This window comes from Priapulus caudatus, unplaced genomic scaffold (assembly GCF_000485595.1).
Source record: "Priapulus caudatus unplaced genomic scaffold, Priapulus_caudatus-5.0.1 Scaffold17, whole genome shotgun sequence".
NCBI classification, from domain to species: domain Eukaryota; kingdom Metazoa; phylum Priapulida; class Priapulimorpha; order Priapulimorphida; family Priapulidae; genus Priapulus; species Priapulus caudatus.
The window spans coordinates 391776-407937 of NW_014577078.1; the positions used below are offsets into that span (position 1 = coordinate 391776).

At 38.7% G+C, this 16162-nt stretch overlaps 2 protein-coding genes across 5 annotated transcripts in view; one reads left to right on the forward strand and one right to left on the reverse strand.

Annotated features, from left to right (window-relative positions):
- LOC106810665 (transcriptional coactivator YAP1-like) overlaps nt 1-6992 on the forward strand; it is a 75301-nt gene extending 68309 nt beyond the window's left edge. For all 4 annotated transcript variants that reach the window (XM_014814107.1, XM_014814101.1, XM_014814114.1 and 1 more), the window contains one exon: nt 1437-6992. In XM_014814107.1, the coding sequence (XP_014669593.1) occupies nt 1437-1517 (81 nt within the window). In that variant the 3' untranslated portion in view covers nt 1518-6992. The remainder of the gene's footprint in view (nt 1-1436) is intronic.
- A 16-nt stretch (nt 6993-7008) lies between these two features.
- LOC106810656 (propionyl-CoA carboxylase beta chain, mitochondrial-like) overlaps nt 7009-16162 on the reverse strand; it is a 20185-nt gene continuing 11031 nt past the window's right edge. Inside the window, exons 3-12 of the mRNA XM_014814092.1 lie at nt 14933-15058; nt 13893-14006; nt 13610-13762; nt 13028-13215; nt 12007-12212; nt 10235-10342; nt 9901-10001; nt 9585-9683; nt 8542-8638; nt 7009-8059 (exon numbers count right to left, since the gene is read on the reverse strand). Of these exons, the coding sequence (XP_014669578.1) occupies nt 7938-8059; nt 8542-8638; nt 9585-9683; nt 9901-10001; nt 10235-10342; nt 12007-12212; nt 13028-13215; nt 13610-13762; nt 13893-14006; nt 14933-15058 (1314 nt within the window). The 3' untranslated portion in view covers nt 7009-7937. The remainder of the gene's footprint in view (nt 8060-8541; nt 8639-9584; nt 9684-9900; nt 10002-10234; nt 10343-12006; nt 12213-13027; nt 13216-13609; nt 13763-13892; nt 14007-14932; nt 15059-16162) is intronic.

Sequence of the window (16162 nt, forward strand, 5' to 3'; positions counted from 1 at the left end):
TGTGAACTACCTGCTCTGAATAGCCTTTATGACCCTTGCAAAAAAAAAATTCCCGTAACCGCCTAAACTTTTATGGAAATCTATATTTTGGTCACCACTTTTCTCGAGGAAAAATAGCAGTTTTATTATTAATTTCGATCCCTGTGTCTGTGTATCCATACGCCATATCTGTGTCTGCATATGTATTTGTATGCGTGCATGTGTGATGCGTAAATTCAGCTCTATGGAATTTTCCAAAATATTGAGCAAGGTTGTGTTAAAATAAAGTGGCATGTTCAGTCACAATGAATGAATCTCGTGTAACAGAAATGCAGCCAGCAGCCAGCACGTTGTGCGGGCCATGTTTTATGAGCTTAATGTTGCTGCTGCTACATCAGATAGTTTGACTTACACGAACTGTTTGTGAAATCTGTCTTCCTACACACTACCCCCCCTCCGTCCAGTATGATTTCAATAACTGTTCACAGGGCCCTCAGCTGCTACAGTGAGCTGTACAAAGAGAAGATCTACCATAAACAGCGACCAACTTTAGATAAATTTTGGCTTCAAAGTCAAGCATGAAGTACTCAAACCTGAATATGACAGTGATAACAAATGCGAGCTAGCTTGTAATTGTGCCCATGCAACGATCCTATTTTTGAATTCCCTTTCCCTCACTATTATCACGATACTGAGGTAATTCATAAAATATTCAATATATGCATTCAAAATTGAAATGTTTTTAACATTCCTAATACTGTTCTTTTAGTACATCTTTTAACTGAAAGACTGTTCTCCAATTTATCTCCAATTGTAGCATAGTCAATGGGGAAATGTGATTCACATTATGGATTTACCATTATGAATGTTTTTACTTGAATATATTATGTATGTAATGGGGTGGGGGGGGTTATTACTTATTACTGTAATTGTTCAGCTTGCTGACCGTCGTGCACTTGAGAATTGTGACAGTATGCAGGACAATAAACAGCCATTGGTGCCCAAACTAGGTTGTAATCATCATACTCCAGAGAGAAATAGTTCCAAATTATAATGGTGAAAGCTTCTGTCACTAGTAATTATATCCATCCCAGAATGACCCATCCTGTCAATAGCCTGAGAAAGAACTGGCTCTAATGCTTGTGCTCTATGCAATAAATTAATTTCAATGTATATTCACATCATATAGCAAGTCTAGTGTTAGGAATCCAATGAGGAGGAGGTCTTTCTCTCTCTCTCTCTCTCTCTCTCTCTCTCTCTCACCCCCTCTCTCTCTTTATCTCTCCCTCACTCTCTCTCTCACTCATTACCCTCCTCCTCCTACCTCCCTCCTCCCTTCTCTCTCTCCCACTCTCCCTCTTGTCTCCCCTCTCCTCAGCAAATATCTGATAATATCTCCCCGTGTTTTGTGTGCTAATACACCATGTTTTTTACAACTCATTTTTTATGCATTTTAGGACATAAACTCTGACCTATTAGGAGATGTTGAGGCTGTTCTCAATAACAACAAAATTGACAACCTTCTCACATGGTTGTGAAGCGGATACGCTAGAAGATCCTGAAAGAATGCTCGCCTAGTAGTTCACCAGCTGCTACACCTGTCCAAACGACGATGTGATGACTGCTGTAGCTATGATATCAACCAAGGTCATGCGTGCAGCCAGCAGGTTTAGTGATGTGGTGGTGGAAATTGGGACGCCGAGCATAGATCTGCGATCAACGCGACAATGACTTAATAATTCCAGAAATCGAAACTGATGCGAGAGAATGTACAGAGAATATTCCATGAAGGTGGGGTTCTTGCCAATTGTTGAGAGTTGTGTGTCTTCGCCACTCTAGGGATTCGGGTGGGGTGGGGTACATTGCAGTGAGGTTGCAATGAACAACATGTGTATATTTACAAGATGTCGCAGTGCTCAGTAGCAGCTGAGCTACATGCAAGTGAGTGAGTGAGTGAGTGAGTGAGTGAATGAGTGAATGAATGAAGAGTGTATGAGTGTGTGAATGAGCGACTGGGTGGATGCGTTGTTTGATAAAGGTGTAAGTAAGCAAGTGACTAAGCAAGGAGTGTGCTTGCTTGGTCCTAGTGGTTGTTTCAGTTTCCTGCATGCTCTCGTACTTGTGACGTGCTGCCGGGCAGTGTTTTAGGGAGACACTGAGGTTGTAGCTGTTTTCTTTAGCAGTTTCATTTAGTAAGGACAGTTTCTTTCTCACAGAGAAACTATTTTAAGTACACTGTGCTAGGTAATGTGAGTAGTAGGTAAACGCAGTAATGATCAATTATTTTCTAAGGTTTATAATTTTTTAAATTTATACAAAACACTCGTCTATCAGATTGACATATATTTTATAAAAAATATCAAAAAAAAATTTAAAAATCAAATTTTAAATAATAATGGGCCCAGGCCGTTGTTTTATACGTTGTTTTGTCAATAGTTGGCCCGTATCATATTTTTTGCTGTTATGCAAATATGGCAAAGAAGCACCACTCACTAATCCCTGACATAGAGAGAGGGAGTGGGTCCTCAAAGGTGATACTAATGCTTATGATAACTAGTCGGGTCATTAGTTATATCAGGTGAGGCTCTCCCTCTGCTCTAGAGGAACAGGTAGGTGCCAAGCCCACAGCCACAGCAGAGGTTGTGAGATACATGAAATTGCCATGAATATTATATTATTTTTGTACAGAGGTAAGTTGAAAATGGAAGTAGTGGAGAGGGCGTCTGTTTTATGGAGAGTGGGAAGGTGGCAACGTTTTCGCAAGTGCTGATAGTAGCGTCAGATGGTAATTCCTTTGGCTTTCCTGACATGAGAATCTGTACTGAGACTTTTCAGCGAGGTGGTGGAGAGGCAGGGTGCGTGCACACACACGTACTGGGTAGCACTCGTTCGACCCTCGGGAGAGGAAGAATGCACTAGCAGGTGGTGACACTGACACCACGGTTGGGCCGCCACAGCACCTCTATGAGCAGCCGTGGCTCATGTCGGGTATACAGGCGTGAAGCCAGGTTACTGCTCGTTGTGCAGTGCGAGCCAGTTGTGGAAGTCGGCGCAGGTGACATCACTTGCTGTGTTTGGGGCTGCGTTGCACCGTGGTGACATTACTACGGATAGGGCTCTGTTCCCTGCCCTGGTTGTAGGGAAAAGTAATAGCAAAGAGTGTCGATTTTTTTCCCATGAAAGACTATCAGAGCAAACAGAGTGCAAGTTTACATAGTTGTACCAATACCCAGTCTGCTGTCATGCTAGCAGCGTGTGGCGAGACCTCGCTCATCTATATTCAAGCAAGGTGCTTTTTGAGTGGCACTTGAATTCATTTGCACAAGGTTTCGTATCTCTCTTAGGCTGTTAGTTTTTGACTAAGAGATGACAACACGTGGAAGGTTGCTGCAAGCACACCGATCTAGGTCTCGCCTGCCCTGTTAGTGTAAACAACTGTTACCTGGTTTTGTTCTGGTAATGATCTGGTGGTGTATTGTGGCCAGACGTGCTGAGAGTGTACAGATTCCATCAATTTGTTCCTGCAGTGCCATCTACCTTGAATTGGAGAGGACATTTTTCTCTTTGTGTGCTACCATAGTGCTAGCGCTTGGTAAGCTAGAACGGTATTTCATGCACCAGGATATAACAGATGTAATTGGTTCCTGTGCACTTTCAGCATTATTCACATTCACCCGAAATGTTTTAATTCGCGATTTGAGATAACGATATTAACGAACTTGTAAACTAGTGTGCAACTGCCCTTCCTTACATTGGACAATTTGACGAGAGTATTGATTTTAGAGTAATAATGTGGTAGTGATTAATATGTATAAACCATATTTGAGTGCTACTGTTAACTGTTTAGTCAAACGGACTGAATAACAGTGGTACTTGTATGGAATTCCAGTTGATGGAAACGTACATGTATTAGACAGTTTAAGCATCAAAATATTTTTGTTTTCTAGTAGGATGTGTATTTGTGGACACAGCCTCCTTCTATATGTCGCAAGTTGAGGCTGAAAGGTCATTTACAATCTCTTGAATCAAGTTGAGTAATGCAAATTATGTTTGTGGAAGGGCAGTTGCATGTTTGTCTGAAGTCGCACTTGGTCCGACCAATGTCCGTGATGCAGGTATGCAACTTTGAAGATGTACGATTGGGTGATGCATCGCTTGCTAACCTGCATGTCGGCGTTGATGTTGCATTTTTTGTTGTTGGTTTCTAGCAGGTAAACAGAGGGAAACCCAGCAAGAAAGCCTTTTTGAGGTGGTTTATCTGGCTCTCACTGGATGAACAATAGAATCACCCCCTTGTGTTGCAAACTTTGTGCCTAGTTTTAGGTATGCAGTTACTAACCATAATGACTCGGTAGCTACCGCTGAATACCCAGGTTGACCGACTAATGTTCATCTTGCTTCTTAGGCATGTCTCTCTTCTTAACTCTTATTTATACAACAGCAATTTAGCAAAATAGCATGATTACCAATATTACTATGCGCTTATTTAAAGCCATTCTAACCACAAACCTCTGGTGGGATTTTAAGCTGATTTGCCTCGGTGCAGAGGCTTTTAATTCTTGCTTGCTGATAAAGGTACGGTGTTACGTTCTACAGTGAGCTTGGTGTTTTTAACATAGAGTTGCTGGTAAACAAAGTGTAATACGATGATAAACTGTTCTTTAGAAAATTCACTTGGCATTATAGCTGACTCTACTCTTTTTGCAGTTGAATGTGTTTGCATCGAGTATTGCTATTCATCAACTTTGCCTGCATACAGAATAGAGCTGTTGTGATATTGTTTTTAACAGACAATTTTAATGTTGAATTTTACTGAAACTATCACACTTTTGTGAGGGTGATTTATATTTTGGCAGCTATAGCTCCAGCTACATGTAAATGCAATGAAGTGGTTGTGCTATAAGGTGGTGAAAACCGTTGTTCGCTGGTTAATTTAATGTATCACTCGCATACACACCGGTGGTTTTGTCAAAGCACTTTTACACTGATTATTGCTGTGACCTCGTTTTTACTTTTGTTCATAAATCCTACACATTTGTCTTGGTAAGAAACGACTGGATTGATGTCACAATAGACATTTTTTTAAATACAGTGACAAAATTTGAGCTAATCTGATCAAATTGAATCCAATGAGTAATATATACTACTGCTGCTGGTGGTTATGCTGGGGTGTTACTGCATGCTGAAGCTACACACAAACTGCATATCTAAGAGGGGTTAAGCCCCAACTGGCTGATTACACTCATGAACTTACAATGCAGGTTTAAAGACGCAGGTCAAACGAATACTGCAGTATTGCGTTTTATTGGATGAGACCTTTGAGATGTGCTTACACATTACCGACCTGCATTAGTTGTGTTATCTTGTCGCAGTGTGGTGCACTGTGACATGGAGGCGTTTTAATTGCTCGTTTTGTTTAATTTCATTTTTGGCTATATTCAGATTAAGGTTTTATAACGAGGATAAGAGCAATGGGATCTTGCTTCGCAGGGACTCACTTTCAAACGCGTATGGTTTGGTTATTGAAACTTGCACTGCAAAATTTACATTTTGCACATATATAAATAAGGTTGTAAACCCCCTTAAGAATTTCGTCAGAATTCGGTGTTCATTCATAGAAGATTGTAGCCAGCCATCCCTTGATTCTTAGTAACGATAGATCATTGCTCCTCACCTATACGTTGACGGTGACGATGCTACTTCTGTGCAATTTTTGTTGATCAGAACGAACTATTGATTAATGACGCGGGACATGTAATGAAGTGGTAAGGAATGAAAGCAATTGTGCACGACTTTCCTACTTGTTGGTGTGACTGTGCAAGCGATCTTACTAAATCCGGAGATCTGTGAGAGAAAAGCCAATTGAAAGCCAGCTTACCTGGCAGCTTAACTCAAAAATCTTTAAAAAAAATGTGCATCTTGTTATTGTAATGATTGTTTCATTTTATGGGAATGTGCACATAGGGCCAGTGCATATATGTAAGCTGGCATTAGTGGTTTTTCACATAATACGAATTTAAAAGAGATATAATATTTTTATGTTGTGGTTGGGTGTTAAGCTGTGGGTTCATGGTTAGCATGGTTACTAATGTACAGGTGTGAGTTGCTTGGTGAGACAGTGCTGCAATACTGCATGTAAAAAAAATTGTAACGTGTTTATGTAGTCCAAACCACCATCGTCTGTTTTCCTTTTGTTTGCAGCTTGCAATTTTGTTTACAACTGGGTGATTCTACCTCTTGAGTAAATGTTCATTAAATCTAAATGCTAGTAGCAACCAGGTGTAACCTTCACGTACGGCACTCATTCAAATTTTAAACGCTGATACAGATATGATGGACAATGATCAGCATTTCCCCACGTGCCGTATGTTACGAGTTACTCCCGGTGAAAACTGTTATTTGCTTTTAGGCAAGTTTTCGTCAGACTATGCACTAACATTAGATGGGATGATTTATAGTATTCGTGGCTTAGTTTCTGAGTACCAATTTGGCCAAATAGCACAGAAATTATGATGGAATACAATCAGCCATCTTTGCATGTAATATATTATGTATATATATATATTCATATGTATATATATATATATATATATATATATATATATTTATTATATATATATACTCGTACGTATGCACGCGCGTAGGGGTTAAACAGGCGTGTGAGAGTAAATTATATACGTTCGTAGGCCCAGTTAAATCGATCATGTAACAGTTTGGATTTATTTTGAGTTTATGTAGACAGCCATAAAATAAAGACAATTGAACTATGACATGAATACAGCACCACCTGGTGTCAATGTATCAACGCCAGGTGTGTTGGATGAGTAACTGTAATATGTGATCCCAAGTTAGATCTGTCATGTATATAACTCCATTTTAGCAACTTTTATATCCTTGATTACATATAAGATTTCTTCTATTGTGATTTTCATAAAACATTAATTTTTGTAACGTTACACCTGTAGGAGGTGACCGAGTTAAAACCTGTAAATAAAACAAAAATTAAAAACTCAGACTGTAGTCTACATGTATGGTTGCATAGTTAGTTTATTTCTGTCATGACAAAAAACAGTCCAACAGATAAATCGATAATAATTAATGTTAATTGTCATTATACATGGAGATTTTCCTGATCAACAATGTAAAGCTGGCTACTAAACAACAGTACCATTTGGAACTGCCATGGTAAACTAACTGTAGGGAGCACCTTCCTTGCCTGTTAAAGTTTAACAGCAGTTTCCTTGCCTGTTAAAGTAGGTTTGCTGCTGGTCTTTTGATTATATTAACATTCCTCTACATGTTATGCCATGACAGATGGCAGCACTTGCCATATACAGAGGCACGCATGTTCTACTGAATATTAGAAGTACTTGTCACATACTCTATTAGTTCTGTATCTAATTGCGTATCCGTAGTAGGACATTACGACAATATGTGACTAGTTAGACAACATGTGGCACATGCACACTGAAATCCTGTCAATTTATAATCTAGAGGCAGCATTGCTGTTTTACTGCTTTGTGCCACGACCACTTAAACCCCAAACGAAATTTCCACTATAATGATAGCCTTGCGTGCACACGTACGAACAACAAAATAAATGGCTCCGAGTGATCAATGCTGAATCTATTTGCAAGTGAGTTATCTACATATTAACATATCAAATTAGCATCAAGACAGGAAACATCTGAAAGCTGTAGCATCGTGTCTCCTCTAAAACAAGTCGTCTAGTATGCAATCCAATTCTGAAATTTACATTCCACTCTGATAACCTATGGAGATACCTCAAAGAATGGACGTTTCTGGCCGTTTCACTGAAGCCACAGTGAAGTTATACATGCTCAAACCCAATGAGAATAATCTATTATTAACCTGCAACTCGATGTATGGCATTGTACCGAGTATGATAATCACTATTTCACATGTAATGCTCTTAAGTCATCTCTAATCGTTGACCTTTACAGAGGCATGTTAGCATGTTTCTTCCATGGATTTGTCTGCTTCTTGCTTGCCAGAACATCTAAGTCATGACAAAGTCTCGCCCTCGTAGAGTGTGGCTCAATAATGTCGTCGACGTAACCTGTAGCACATTATCCATCACTCAATGTGTAGCCAAGATTTGTAAATTCGGTTAACTATAGCTAGATTATGCAGCTGGTTCGTTCTCACTTGATATTACTGGGACAATAATTATGGAGAATGTAAGGCCATTATAACATTGGTGCTACCAGTGCAAATGTGCCCCACCACAGCATAGATTCAAATCACATGCCTCTCTTACAATGTAAGTGCTGCGCATGCGAACACTTAGTGTTGAAACAGTACCAGATTCTGACAGATTCAGAACAATGTTTTTCAATCAAATTGCTGTTTTATGAGCTATTAATTATAATTTTCTTGTTATAGCGGTCAACAATACTTGCTATGCAATGGTTCAGATTGCTACATTGCAATGATCATCTACATGGCATACACATAGAGATAATTGTGATTTATCTTTCATGGTGGGTGAGATTGCAACAGTATGACATGCATTCGACTCAATTAATGAACATTACACACCTCTAGTTGCAGCAGGGAATGGATTAGCAAACTTCTCCATGTATTCCTTCTCAGCTGCCTTGATATCACCTCCTCTAAAGATGATGGACACAGCTCCCTACATCAGATTTAAATATACATACATTTAGATTTGCCAACTGTGACAGACCACCTATATTTTAAGTTTTATTACGGTCATGGAAAAAATGATGTCATTAGGGATGTTCTCGCAGCAAAATGCATAGATATACCTACTGTGAGCTCGTCTATGTTGCAAAAATTCACTACAACTCATTTGTATTGGTACTTTCATAACATTTCTTCCGCAAACCTAAACAGTCTTACGAAACTAGTACTTTCAATGTTTACACAGTGTTTACACATCCGGAACATAGCCAGGCGATCACAGTTTTCATTAACAGTTCTTTTCTATGATAGAACAAGTTATAATTCATTATTCGACATTTGTTCAGTACAAAATTGTGAAATTTGTTTAAATCATAAGTAATGCAATACATTACTTATGCAATCAGCAAACAAATATAGTGTTTTCTTTCCAGGAACTATTTGTGCCAGCGTAGGACTACTGTTAGCATTCTCAGTCGCATCGCTATATGTGTATCTGTACGCTGAAACTCCGATTTTTCAAAATAGTCAACTTCGGAGCAATTTCTGTCCCAATAAGAACATTTCGTGATGTTTGCATACTGCAAGTATGCTCACAGTAGGTGTATATAGGCTTCTTGTTACGAGGTTTATCCATTTTAAATAGTACAGTAAACTGTTAAACAGTACAGAAAAATGCTCAAAATAAGTAATAATCAATTGTTCATACAAACTAAATATTTCAGCCTACCCACAAACCCCTACAGCCAGATATTTAAAGAAAAACACTATTTATTTGGTAGAAATGTTGGAAGCACAGGGTGGAAGATGACTGGTTACACAGTTGATTTTAAAAGAAACAATACACCAAGCGGTCCCTCTGGGTCCTCTGCAATTGCCTAGTTTGTTGGTATTGCTCACCCTAATGACATGTGACAGGCCGATGTGACTTCACTTACCTTGGCTCCCATAACAGCTACCTCAGCTGTTGGCCATGCATAGTTGATGTCACCTCTCAGATGCTTGGAGCTCATGACATCATAGGCACCCCCATAGGCCTGTATGCATGAATAACAGCATCAGACAAGTGCTAAACCTCGCCACATTATGAACATGTGCAGCATAAAAGCTTGCTCCTCTATCAGGTGATTCATAACATTTTTATATGCCTCAATCATATTAAACATTTCTAGAAATGAATTTGACATAGTTGTTGTAATAGATCTTTTTTATGGATATGTATTTCATTAGTATTATTAAAATAATTGAAACTACCTTTCTAGTAATAATGGTAATCTTTGGGACAGTTGCCTCAGCATAGGCGAACAGCAATTTTGCACCATGGCGAATAATGCCACCATATTCTTGTGCAGTGCCTACAATTACAACTCAATTATTAGTATGATGTGGGGCAAAGCAGGCTGTCCATAAGCCATCCATGCTTTTGCGAAAAGTTGTGATATTATCAACAAATATAATTTTACACACAACTTACACTATTTTAGATAAACTGTACTTCTGAGATATTTGTTTAAGGAGAGCAAAAGCCTAATACTCTCCCACCACCACAGTAAGGCCACCCACTATATAGAATGTCAATGTAGCATACCAGGTAGAAATCCAGGAACATCTTCGAACGTGACAATGGGGATGTTGAATGCATCACAGAAACGAACGAACCTTGCACCTTTTACAGATGCATTAATGTCCAGGCATCCTGTGAAACAAGAATGGATCCAACACAATTAAAAAACCTAAATATTTGTTATGTGGATGCAAAAATTACCACGATGTAATTGGTGCAGCTCCTGTCAAATAATTAAGTCAACTTACTAAAGTCTGTTTTAAATCTTAACTTCAAAACTTACAACATATTCACACTCACACTTGATAGATAAGCAGTCACTTCCCTAGCTTGCTCACCAAAAACAAGTTATCGAAAATAAACTCTGCCTTTGTTCTTGTTGCCACTGTACTATTTACCGTATATACTCGCGTAATAACCGCAAATTTGGCCTCAGATTTCAACCCTGTATTTGCTCTGCAGTTTATAAGTGCGCCATACCGTGAGGGGAAATATACTAGGCGCAATACTTGGTTATCCGATTCAAATTGAGGTGCGGCTTATAGGCGCCCGCGGTTATTACGCGATCATATACGGTACCTATGTACAGTACACACACCGGATCAGTCTAATTTACACATTACCCCAGCTGCGCCAACATTTTTCCTGCATTCTACTTTTATCCCTCCAAGTAAAGCTCGCAAAACATTCTAATGACCATTTTTATGAACTTTCTTGACCATGCTTGGCGCACGGCCGGGTTTCTTAGAACTAAGCTTGAACAGCTTCCTCTTCCTGCACTCCAATTTTGCCAACATGTATGAATCGCGTTGAGTGCTGATTCCGTTTACGCAGATAAAATGGCCAATGGGATCGTACACACGCATATGAAACTTACAGAAAATGCCTGATGCACATTTTGGTTCATACTGCGCTCAGCTTGTAGTGAAAGTTTTGCTTTTCGCTCTTTGTGGTAATTAAGAAATATCCGAAATACCATTTTTACATAAAAATTTAACATTTGTGTTGTAACATAATTAGGTGTAGGAAATCGTTTGGCTTGAGCACAGAGATACATCTCACCTATAAACAAAACGTGGGATTGATTCGATTCATTAGTCAATAACCGTTTACTGTTCATTAGAGCAATACCCGTGCAAAGGCTGAACAGTACCATTAAGCAATAACATTTTTCTTCTGGGGTTAGGTTAGGTAGAAGTTACCGGTAGCTACTGTAGGCTCTTTAGGAATTAGCCTGTGAGAGATCGCAATTTTTCATATGAGACGCAGGGTGATTTTTTTTAGCAATTTTTTGGGAAAAAGGTGCCTTATATGCTGTAGAATATGGTAGATGGTGAGAGCTCTTAAAACACGCAATTAACAAATTAAAGATTATTTAAAAAAAAATTATTTATTGTAATTAATTTATTAATTACAATGTTAATGAATTTAATGTATTATAATTTCATTACATTAATTTTTTTTCTAATTAAATTTTTCCTACATCTTAATTATGGTACGTACTACAAAAATGCAATGAAAATGATGGTGTGCAGTTTGCACAAAATCTGAAAGGCTGTTTAACAATAAGAATATCAATATACTTAGTTGTCTTGATATTTAGTGACCCCACCCGTGCGAATTATTGCAATACAACATGAGAACATTTAAATGGATTTATATGTGTTTGAAATGTCATTGCTTGCATCCTATATGTACTGGTATGAACCCCCCTTCATCCTTTCTGCAATTTTAGGTCCACCTCTAACTTAATCCAATCTCACTCACACAGCAGTTTTGTTAACTGGGATAATTACCTGCTGCCACTTTTGGCTGGTTTCCAACTATCCCCACAGTCCGTCCATTGATCCTCGCAAAACCAACAACAATGTTCTTGGCATGATTGGGTTGAATCTCAAAGAAGTCTCTCTCATCCACAACAGCCTTTATAACAGCCAGCATGTCGTAGGCAGCAGTTGACTCCAAAGGAACTACAGTATCCAGACTGTAGACCATACGATCTCTACAAAATCAGCAGAGTACATGTAAACTCTCTGAAGTGACACGTGGCAAAACCTTCTAGCTCTTATGAATCTCCCAGAATCCAATTACTATTGTTGCAATGAGCATTGATGAAAAACCTATCACAAACAAGATATAAGCAAATAGCCACTCACACTATGTTCCACTCCACTCCCCATGTTCATGACGTGACTAGTCAAAATAGCTTATAATCAGATAGCAGAACCAATATTTATTCATTGTTACATTGATTCTTTAACTCTATTTTGATGCCGAGATTTCGTACTCGCTATTAAGTTATCACGATCGAGTTAAAAACATTTTGTAGCCAGTCATTTTTCAGTGCAATGTCAAGACTCAGGAAAGGCAAGAATAATTGCTTAAGCTAATCTCCTTGGTAAACTAAACACTGAAAGCCACAGAATAATTTTGCTGGGCTCTTCTCAGAACAGAATGGGCAAAAAGCCACTAATGATTGTTTCATATGTTAAGTTGCCCCGAGTACAAAAAAATAATAGGTTGTTGCTTTCACTTTCTAACAAAATCTTCTTTCATAGCGGAAATCTATAAGGATATAAAATTGTTATGCAATAAGTATCACAATACACTCTTAAATTTTATCTTCTAATTACCCCCTTTAATAACCTAGAAATACACAACAAGCATCGCAAAGCATTAGTGCACAACAGAAGGTTATGCCTACTGTTGTAGTGTTATGGATTCTGATGCTACAACTGCTACTGTGGTTGCTACAATGGAAGAGAAACAAATCACCAAGAAACCTTAATATTCAAAACAATAAGAAATCAAACGTACATTGGATCATTACATTCGCGTCTAGGCGCAGCGTCTAGGTTACTAAGTGGTAAGAAATTGTAGAATTCTCTCAGCCTGACAAGGGCATCGACATCATTGTCAAAAGCATGGTGAGCGACGCCGGATATTACAGCATGTGTCTTAGCTCCACCCAATTCCTCCTGGGTGACTTCCTCTCCTGTCACAGACTGTCAGAGGCAACGATAAAAAATGGCACACACACAGACACGCATTCACGTGTGTGTAACTCACGCACGTGCGCACGCACGCACGCACACACACACACACACACACACACACACACACACAAACATGGCTATATAATACACTGTTTTAACTGACATGATTTATAGGTTTTGGCAGGAGCTCGATATGAAAAATGAAGTCACTATAAGAACAAAATGTGTAAACTAAAACTATTGTTCTATTAACATAAAAGAACAACCTTTATAAATCCATGAAATTATATACACATGTATTTCAGCACGATAAAATATCCCCTATCATATATAACAAAGCACCAGGAAATAACAGTGATTCAGTAAGAAGTGCTGGATTAATGGACAAAAAACTAATTCCCACCTTGACCACATCTGGTCCTGTGATGAACAAGTAAGAAGAGTCCTTGACCATAAATGTATAGTCAGTCAGTGCTGGGGAATAGACCGCCCCGCCAGCACATGGCCCCATGATCAAAGAAATCTGTGGAACCACACCAGATGCCATCACATTGCGCTGCAAAAAAACAATAATCAGAAAGGTCCCATATTAAGGTTTCAGCAGGGATCATTCCAAAAAAATTACTTTTAAAGCCTTAATCATAAAGTAGAGGTACCCAGATGGATTCTATAATACGGACGAATACCTGAAAAATCTCTGCATATCCAGCAAGAGATTCTACACCCTCCTGAATCCTTGCTCCTCCTGAATCATTCAGACCAATAACTGGCACTCCAACCATCATAGCCTGGTCCATTACCTGTTAATCAAAACACAGAGTCAATGAACAACACATAAGCAAATTGTACACGTATATTATACCGAAGTACATAATTATGTTCACCGAACCTTTGCAGTGTAGACAGTGAGAACAGTTAATGTTATGAAAATCTGTGCTTGTGAATGTTTCTGGTAAAAGTTTCATGTTTCTGGTCAAAGTGTTCACATTGTTCTGTAACCAGTGCATTATATTTTACTAAACGCAATCTTTATGTACGAATTATGTCAACAGCGTATATATATATATAAAACTTTACGGTAGCATTAAACATCTAGGCCATTCCGGCTGTGTGACAATCAGACAAATGTCTTGTTGATAACTTTATAGTGTTCAAAAGCAACACCCCACAAACACAATATTCTGGCGACGAGGAAATAAAAGGTGGGTGAAAACAGATTAATGAACATTCAGAGACAACTTTGTAGCACAAAGCACATGATCACACCAATCATAGATGGTTTAATTATGGGAGCGCTGCCTGGTAATTATTCTAGCTACCAGAAAATAAATACATTAATCTGATGTTTGGGCATTCTTTTCTTCTCAGCCCAAAAAAACGTCTTGGTTACTGAATTCTAGACGGCAGTTCTAGCCTTAGTTCTTACTATGTTGCCGCCAGCCATGGTGTGTCAGGGAAGGCTGTATAAGTGGCCAATACAATTTTTTTAATGGCAGCTTGTTCTTGAATTTTGTGCACACTTGCCTACAAATTTGCAGCTTCGTTCTGAGATCATTTTTGCAAAATTTAAAAAAAAACTTGAAGGAGTGTTTTCCGCACAGAAATCGGTCTCCTCAATTTTGAAAATTACCTCAAACAATATCTAAATCATTTTGACCAATTCGGTACAGACAGAATAGCAGAATGATGGCATTACACACATAGATTTATGATCACTCGAACTAACCTTGCAGATCTTTTTAGCGTGGGCACTGGACAAGCTGCCTCCGAACACAGTAAAGTCCTGGCTGAACACATACACCGGGCGCCCATGAATCATACCACGCCCAGTTACGACACCATCTCCAGTAATCTAGAACAGCACACAAAGATCAACTCGCTATTAGCAAAGTGAGAACACGTTTGCAATGCTTCACTTACCTTCAGACGTTCCTGAAGCACATTAGTATATATCACATTACCTATAAATCACAATGTGAGAAACAGCTTTGACATCTGAAACAGTACTTAACGAATACAACATCTCAAAACGAATCATTTTGATCTTTTGCTAATTCGTTAATAATTTAGCAATCCGTGTATGGCATGTAAAGAAAGATATGGGCAAAAACAGCATCGAATTGACAGTTTTTATGCAATAATGGGACAAAGCATGCAATAAGGCAAAAACAATGACGGCAATTCTCAACCAAGGAATGGTGTATATTTATATTTCCCATTAAGCCCGACATCCCAATTGGACACCGACGGACAAATATTGCTGATGCTATCTATATGATCCAGGGATGTTTTCTGTCTGCACGTGTCAATTTCGTGTTTCGCATAAAAAAGTATACTGTTTCCATGTGTGTTAGCTGCGATGGTTCTTAGAAAAAATTTTGCTACGAATTTATTTTTTCCGTTCAAACTAATTTTTTTTTATTCAAACAAACACTTAACAAAAAAATGTCCACTCATAAAGTGGCCAGTTCTCTCAGCAAAATGCATAGATATACCTATTGTAAGCTCGTCTATGGTGTAAAAATGCTTTGTTAAAAGGAAAGGAGCAGTTTATTTTATGATTGCTTGACGTGTGTGGTTAAGATTTTATTGTATCATTGTAGTCAGTGAAGAGAATTTATAGGCTGTGTATGCCGTAGGTTTAGATTCTTTTACATTGTATTGGGGCCTTATGCTTCAAATGTTATTGCAGTCGTTTATATTGTTGTTTGGTTTTGTGTATTGTTTACTTATGGGTTGTCTGCTCAGATATAAATACGTTGTGCTTGCTGGGGGTAGGAAAGTATTAGAAGTAGTAATAATGATAGTGATAGGGGCAGTAGGTGTGTGTGCGCGCGCACCCGTGTGTGCATGCATGCGGGCGCGTGTGGTGTGTTCGTGTGCGTGTGCATGTGTGTGTGTGTGTGTGTGTGTGTGTGTGTGTGTGTGTGTGTGTGTGTGTGTGTGTGTGTGTGTG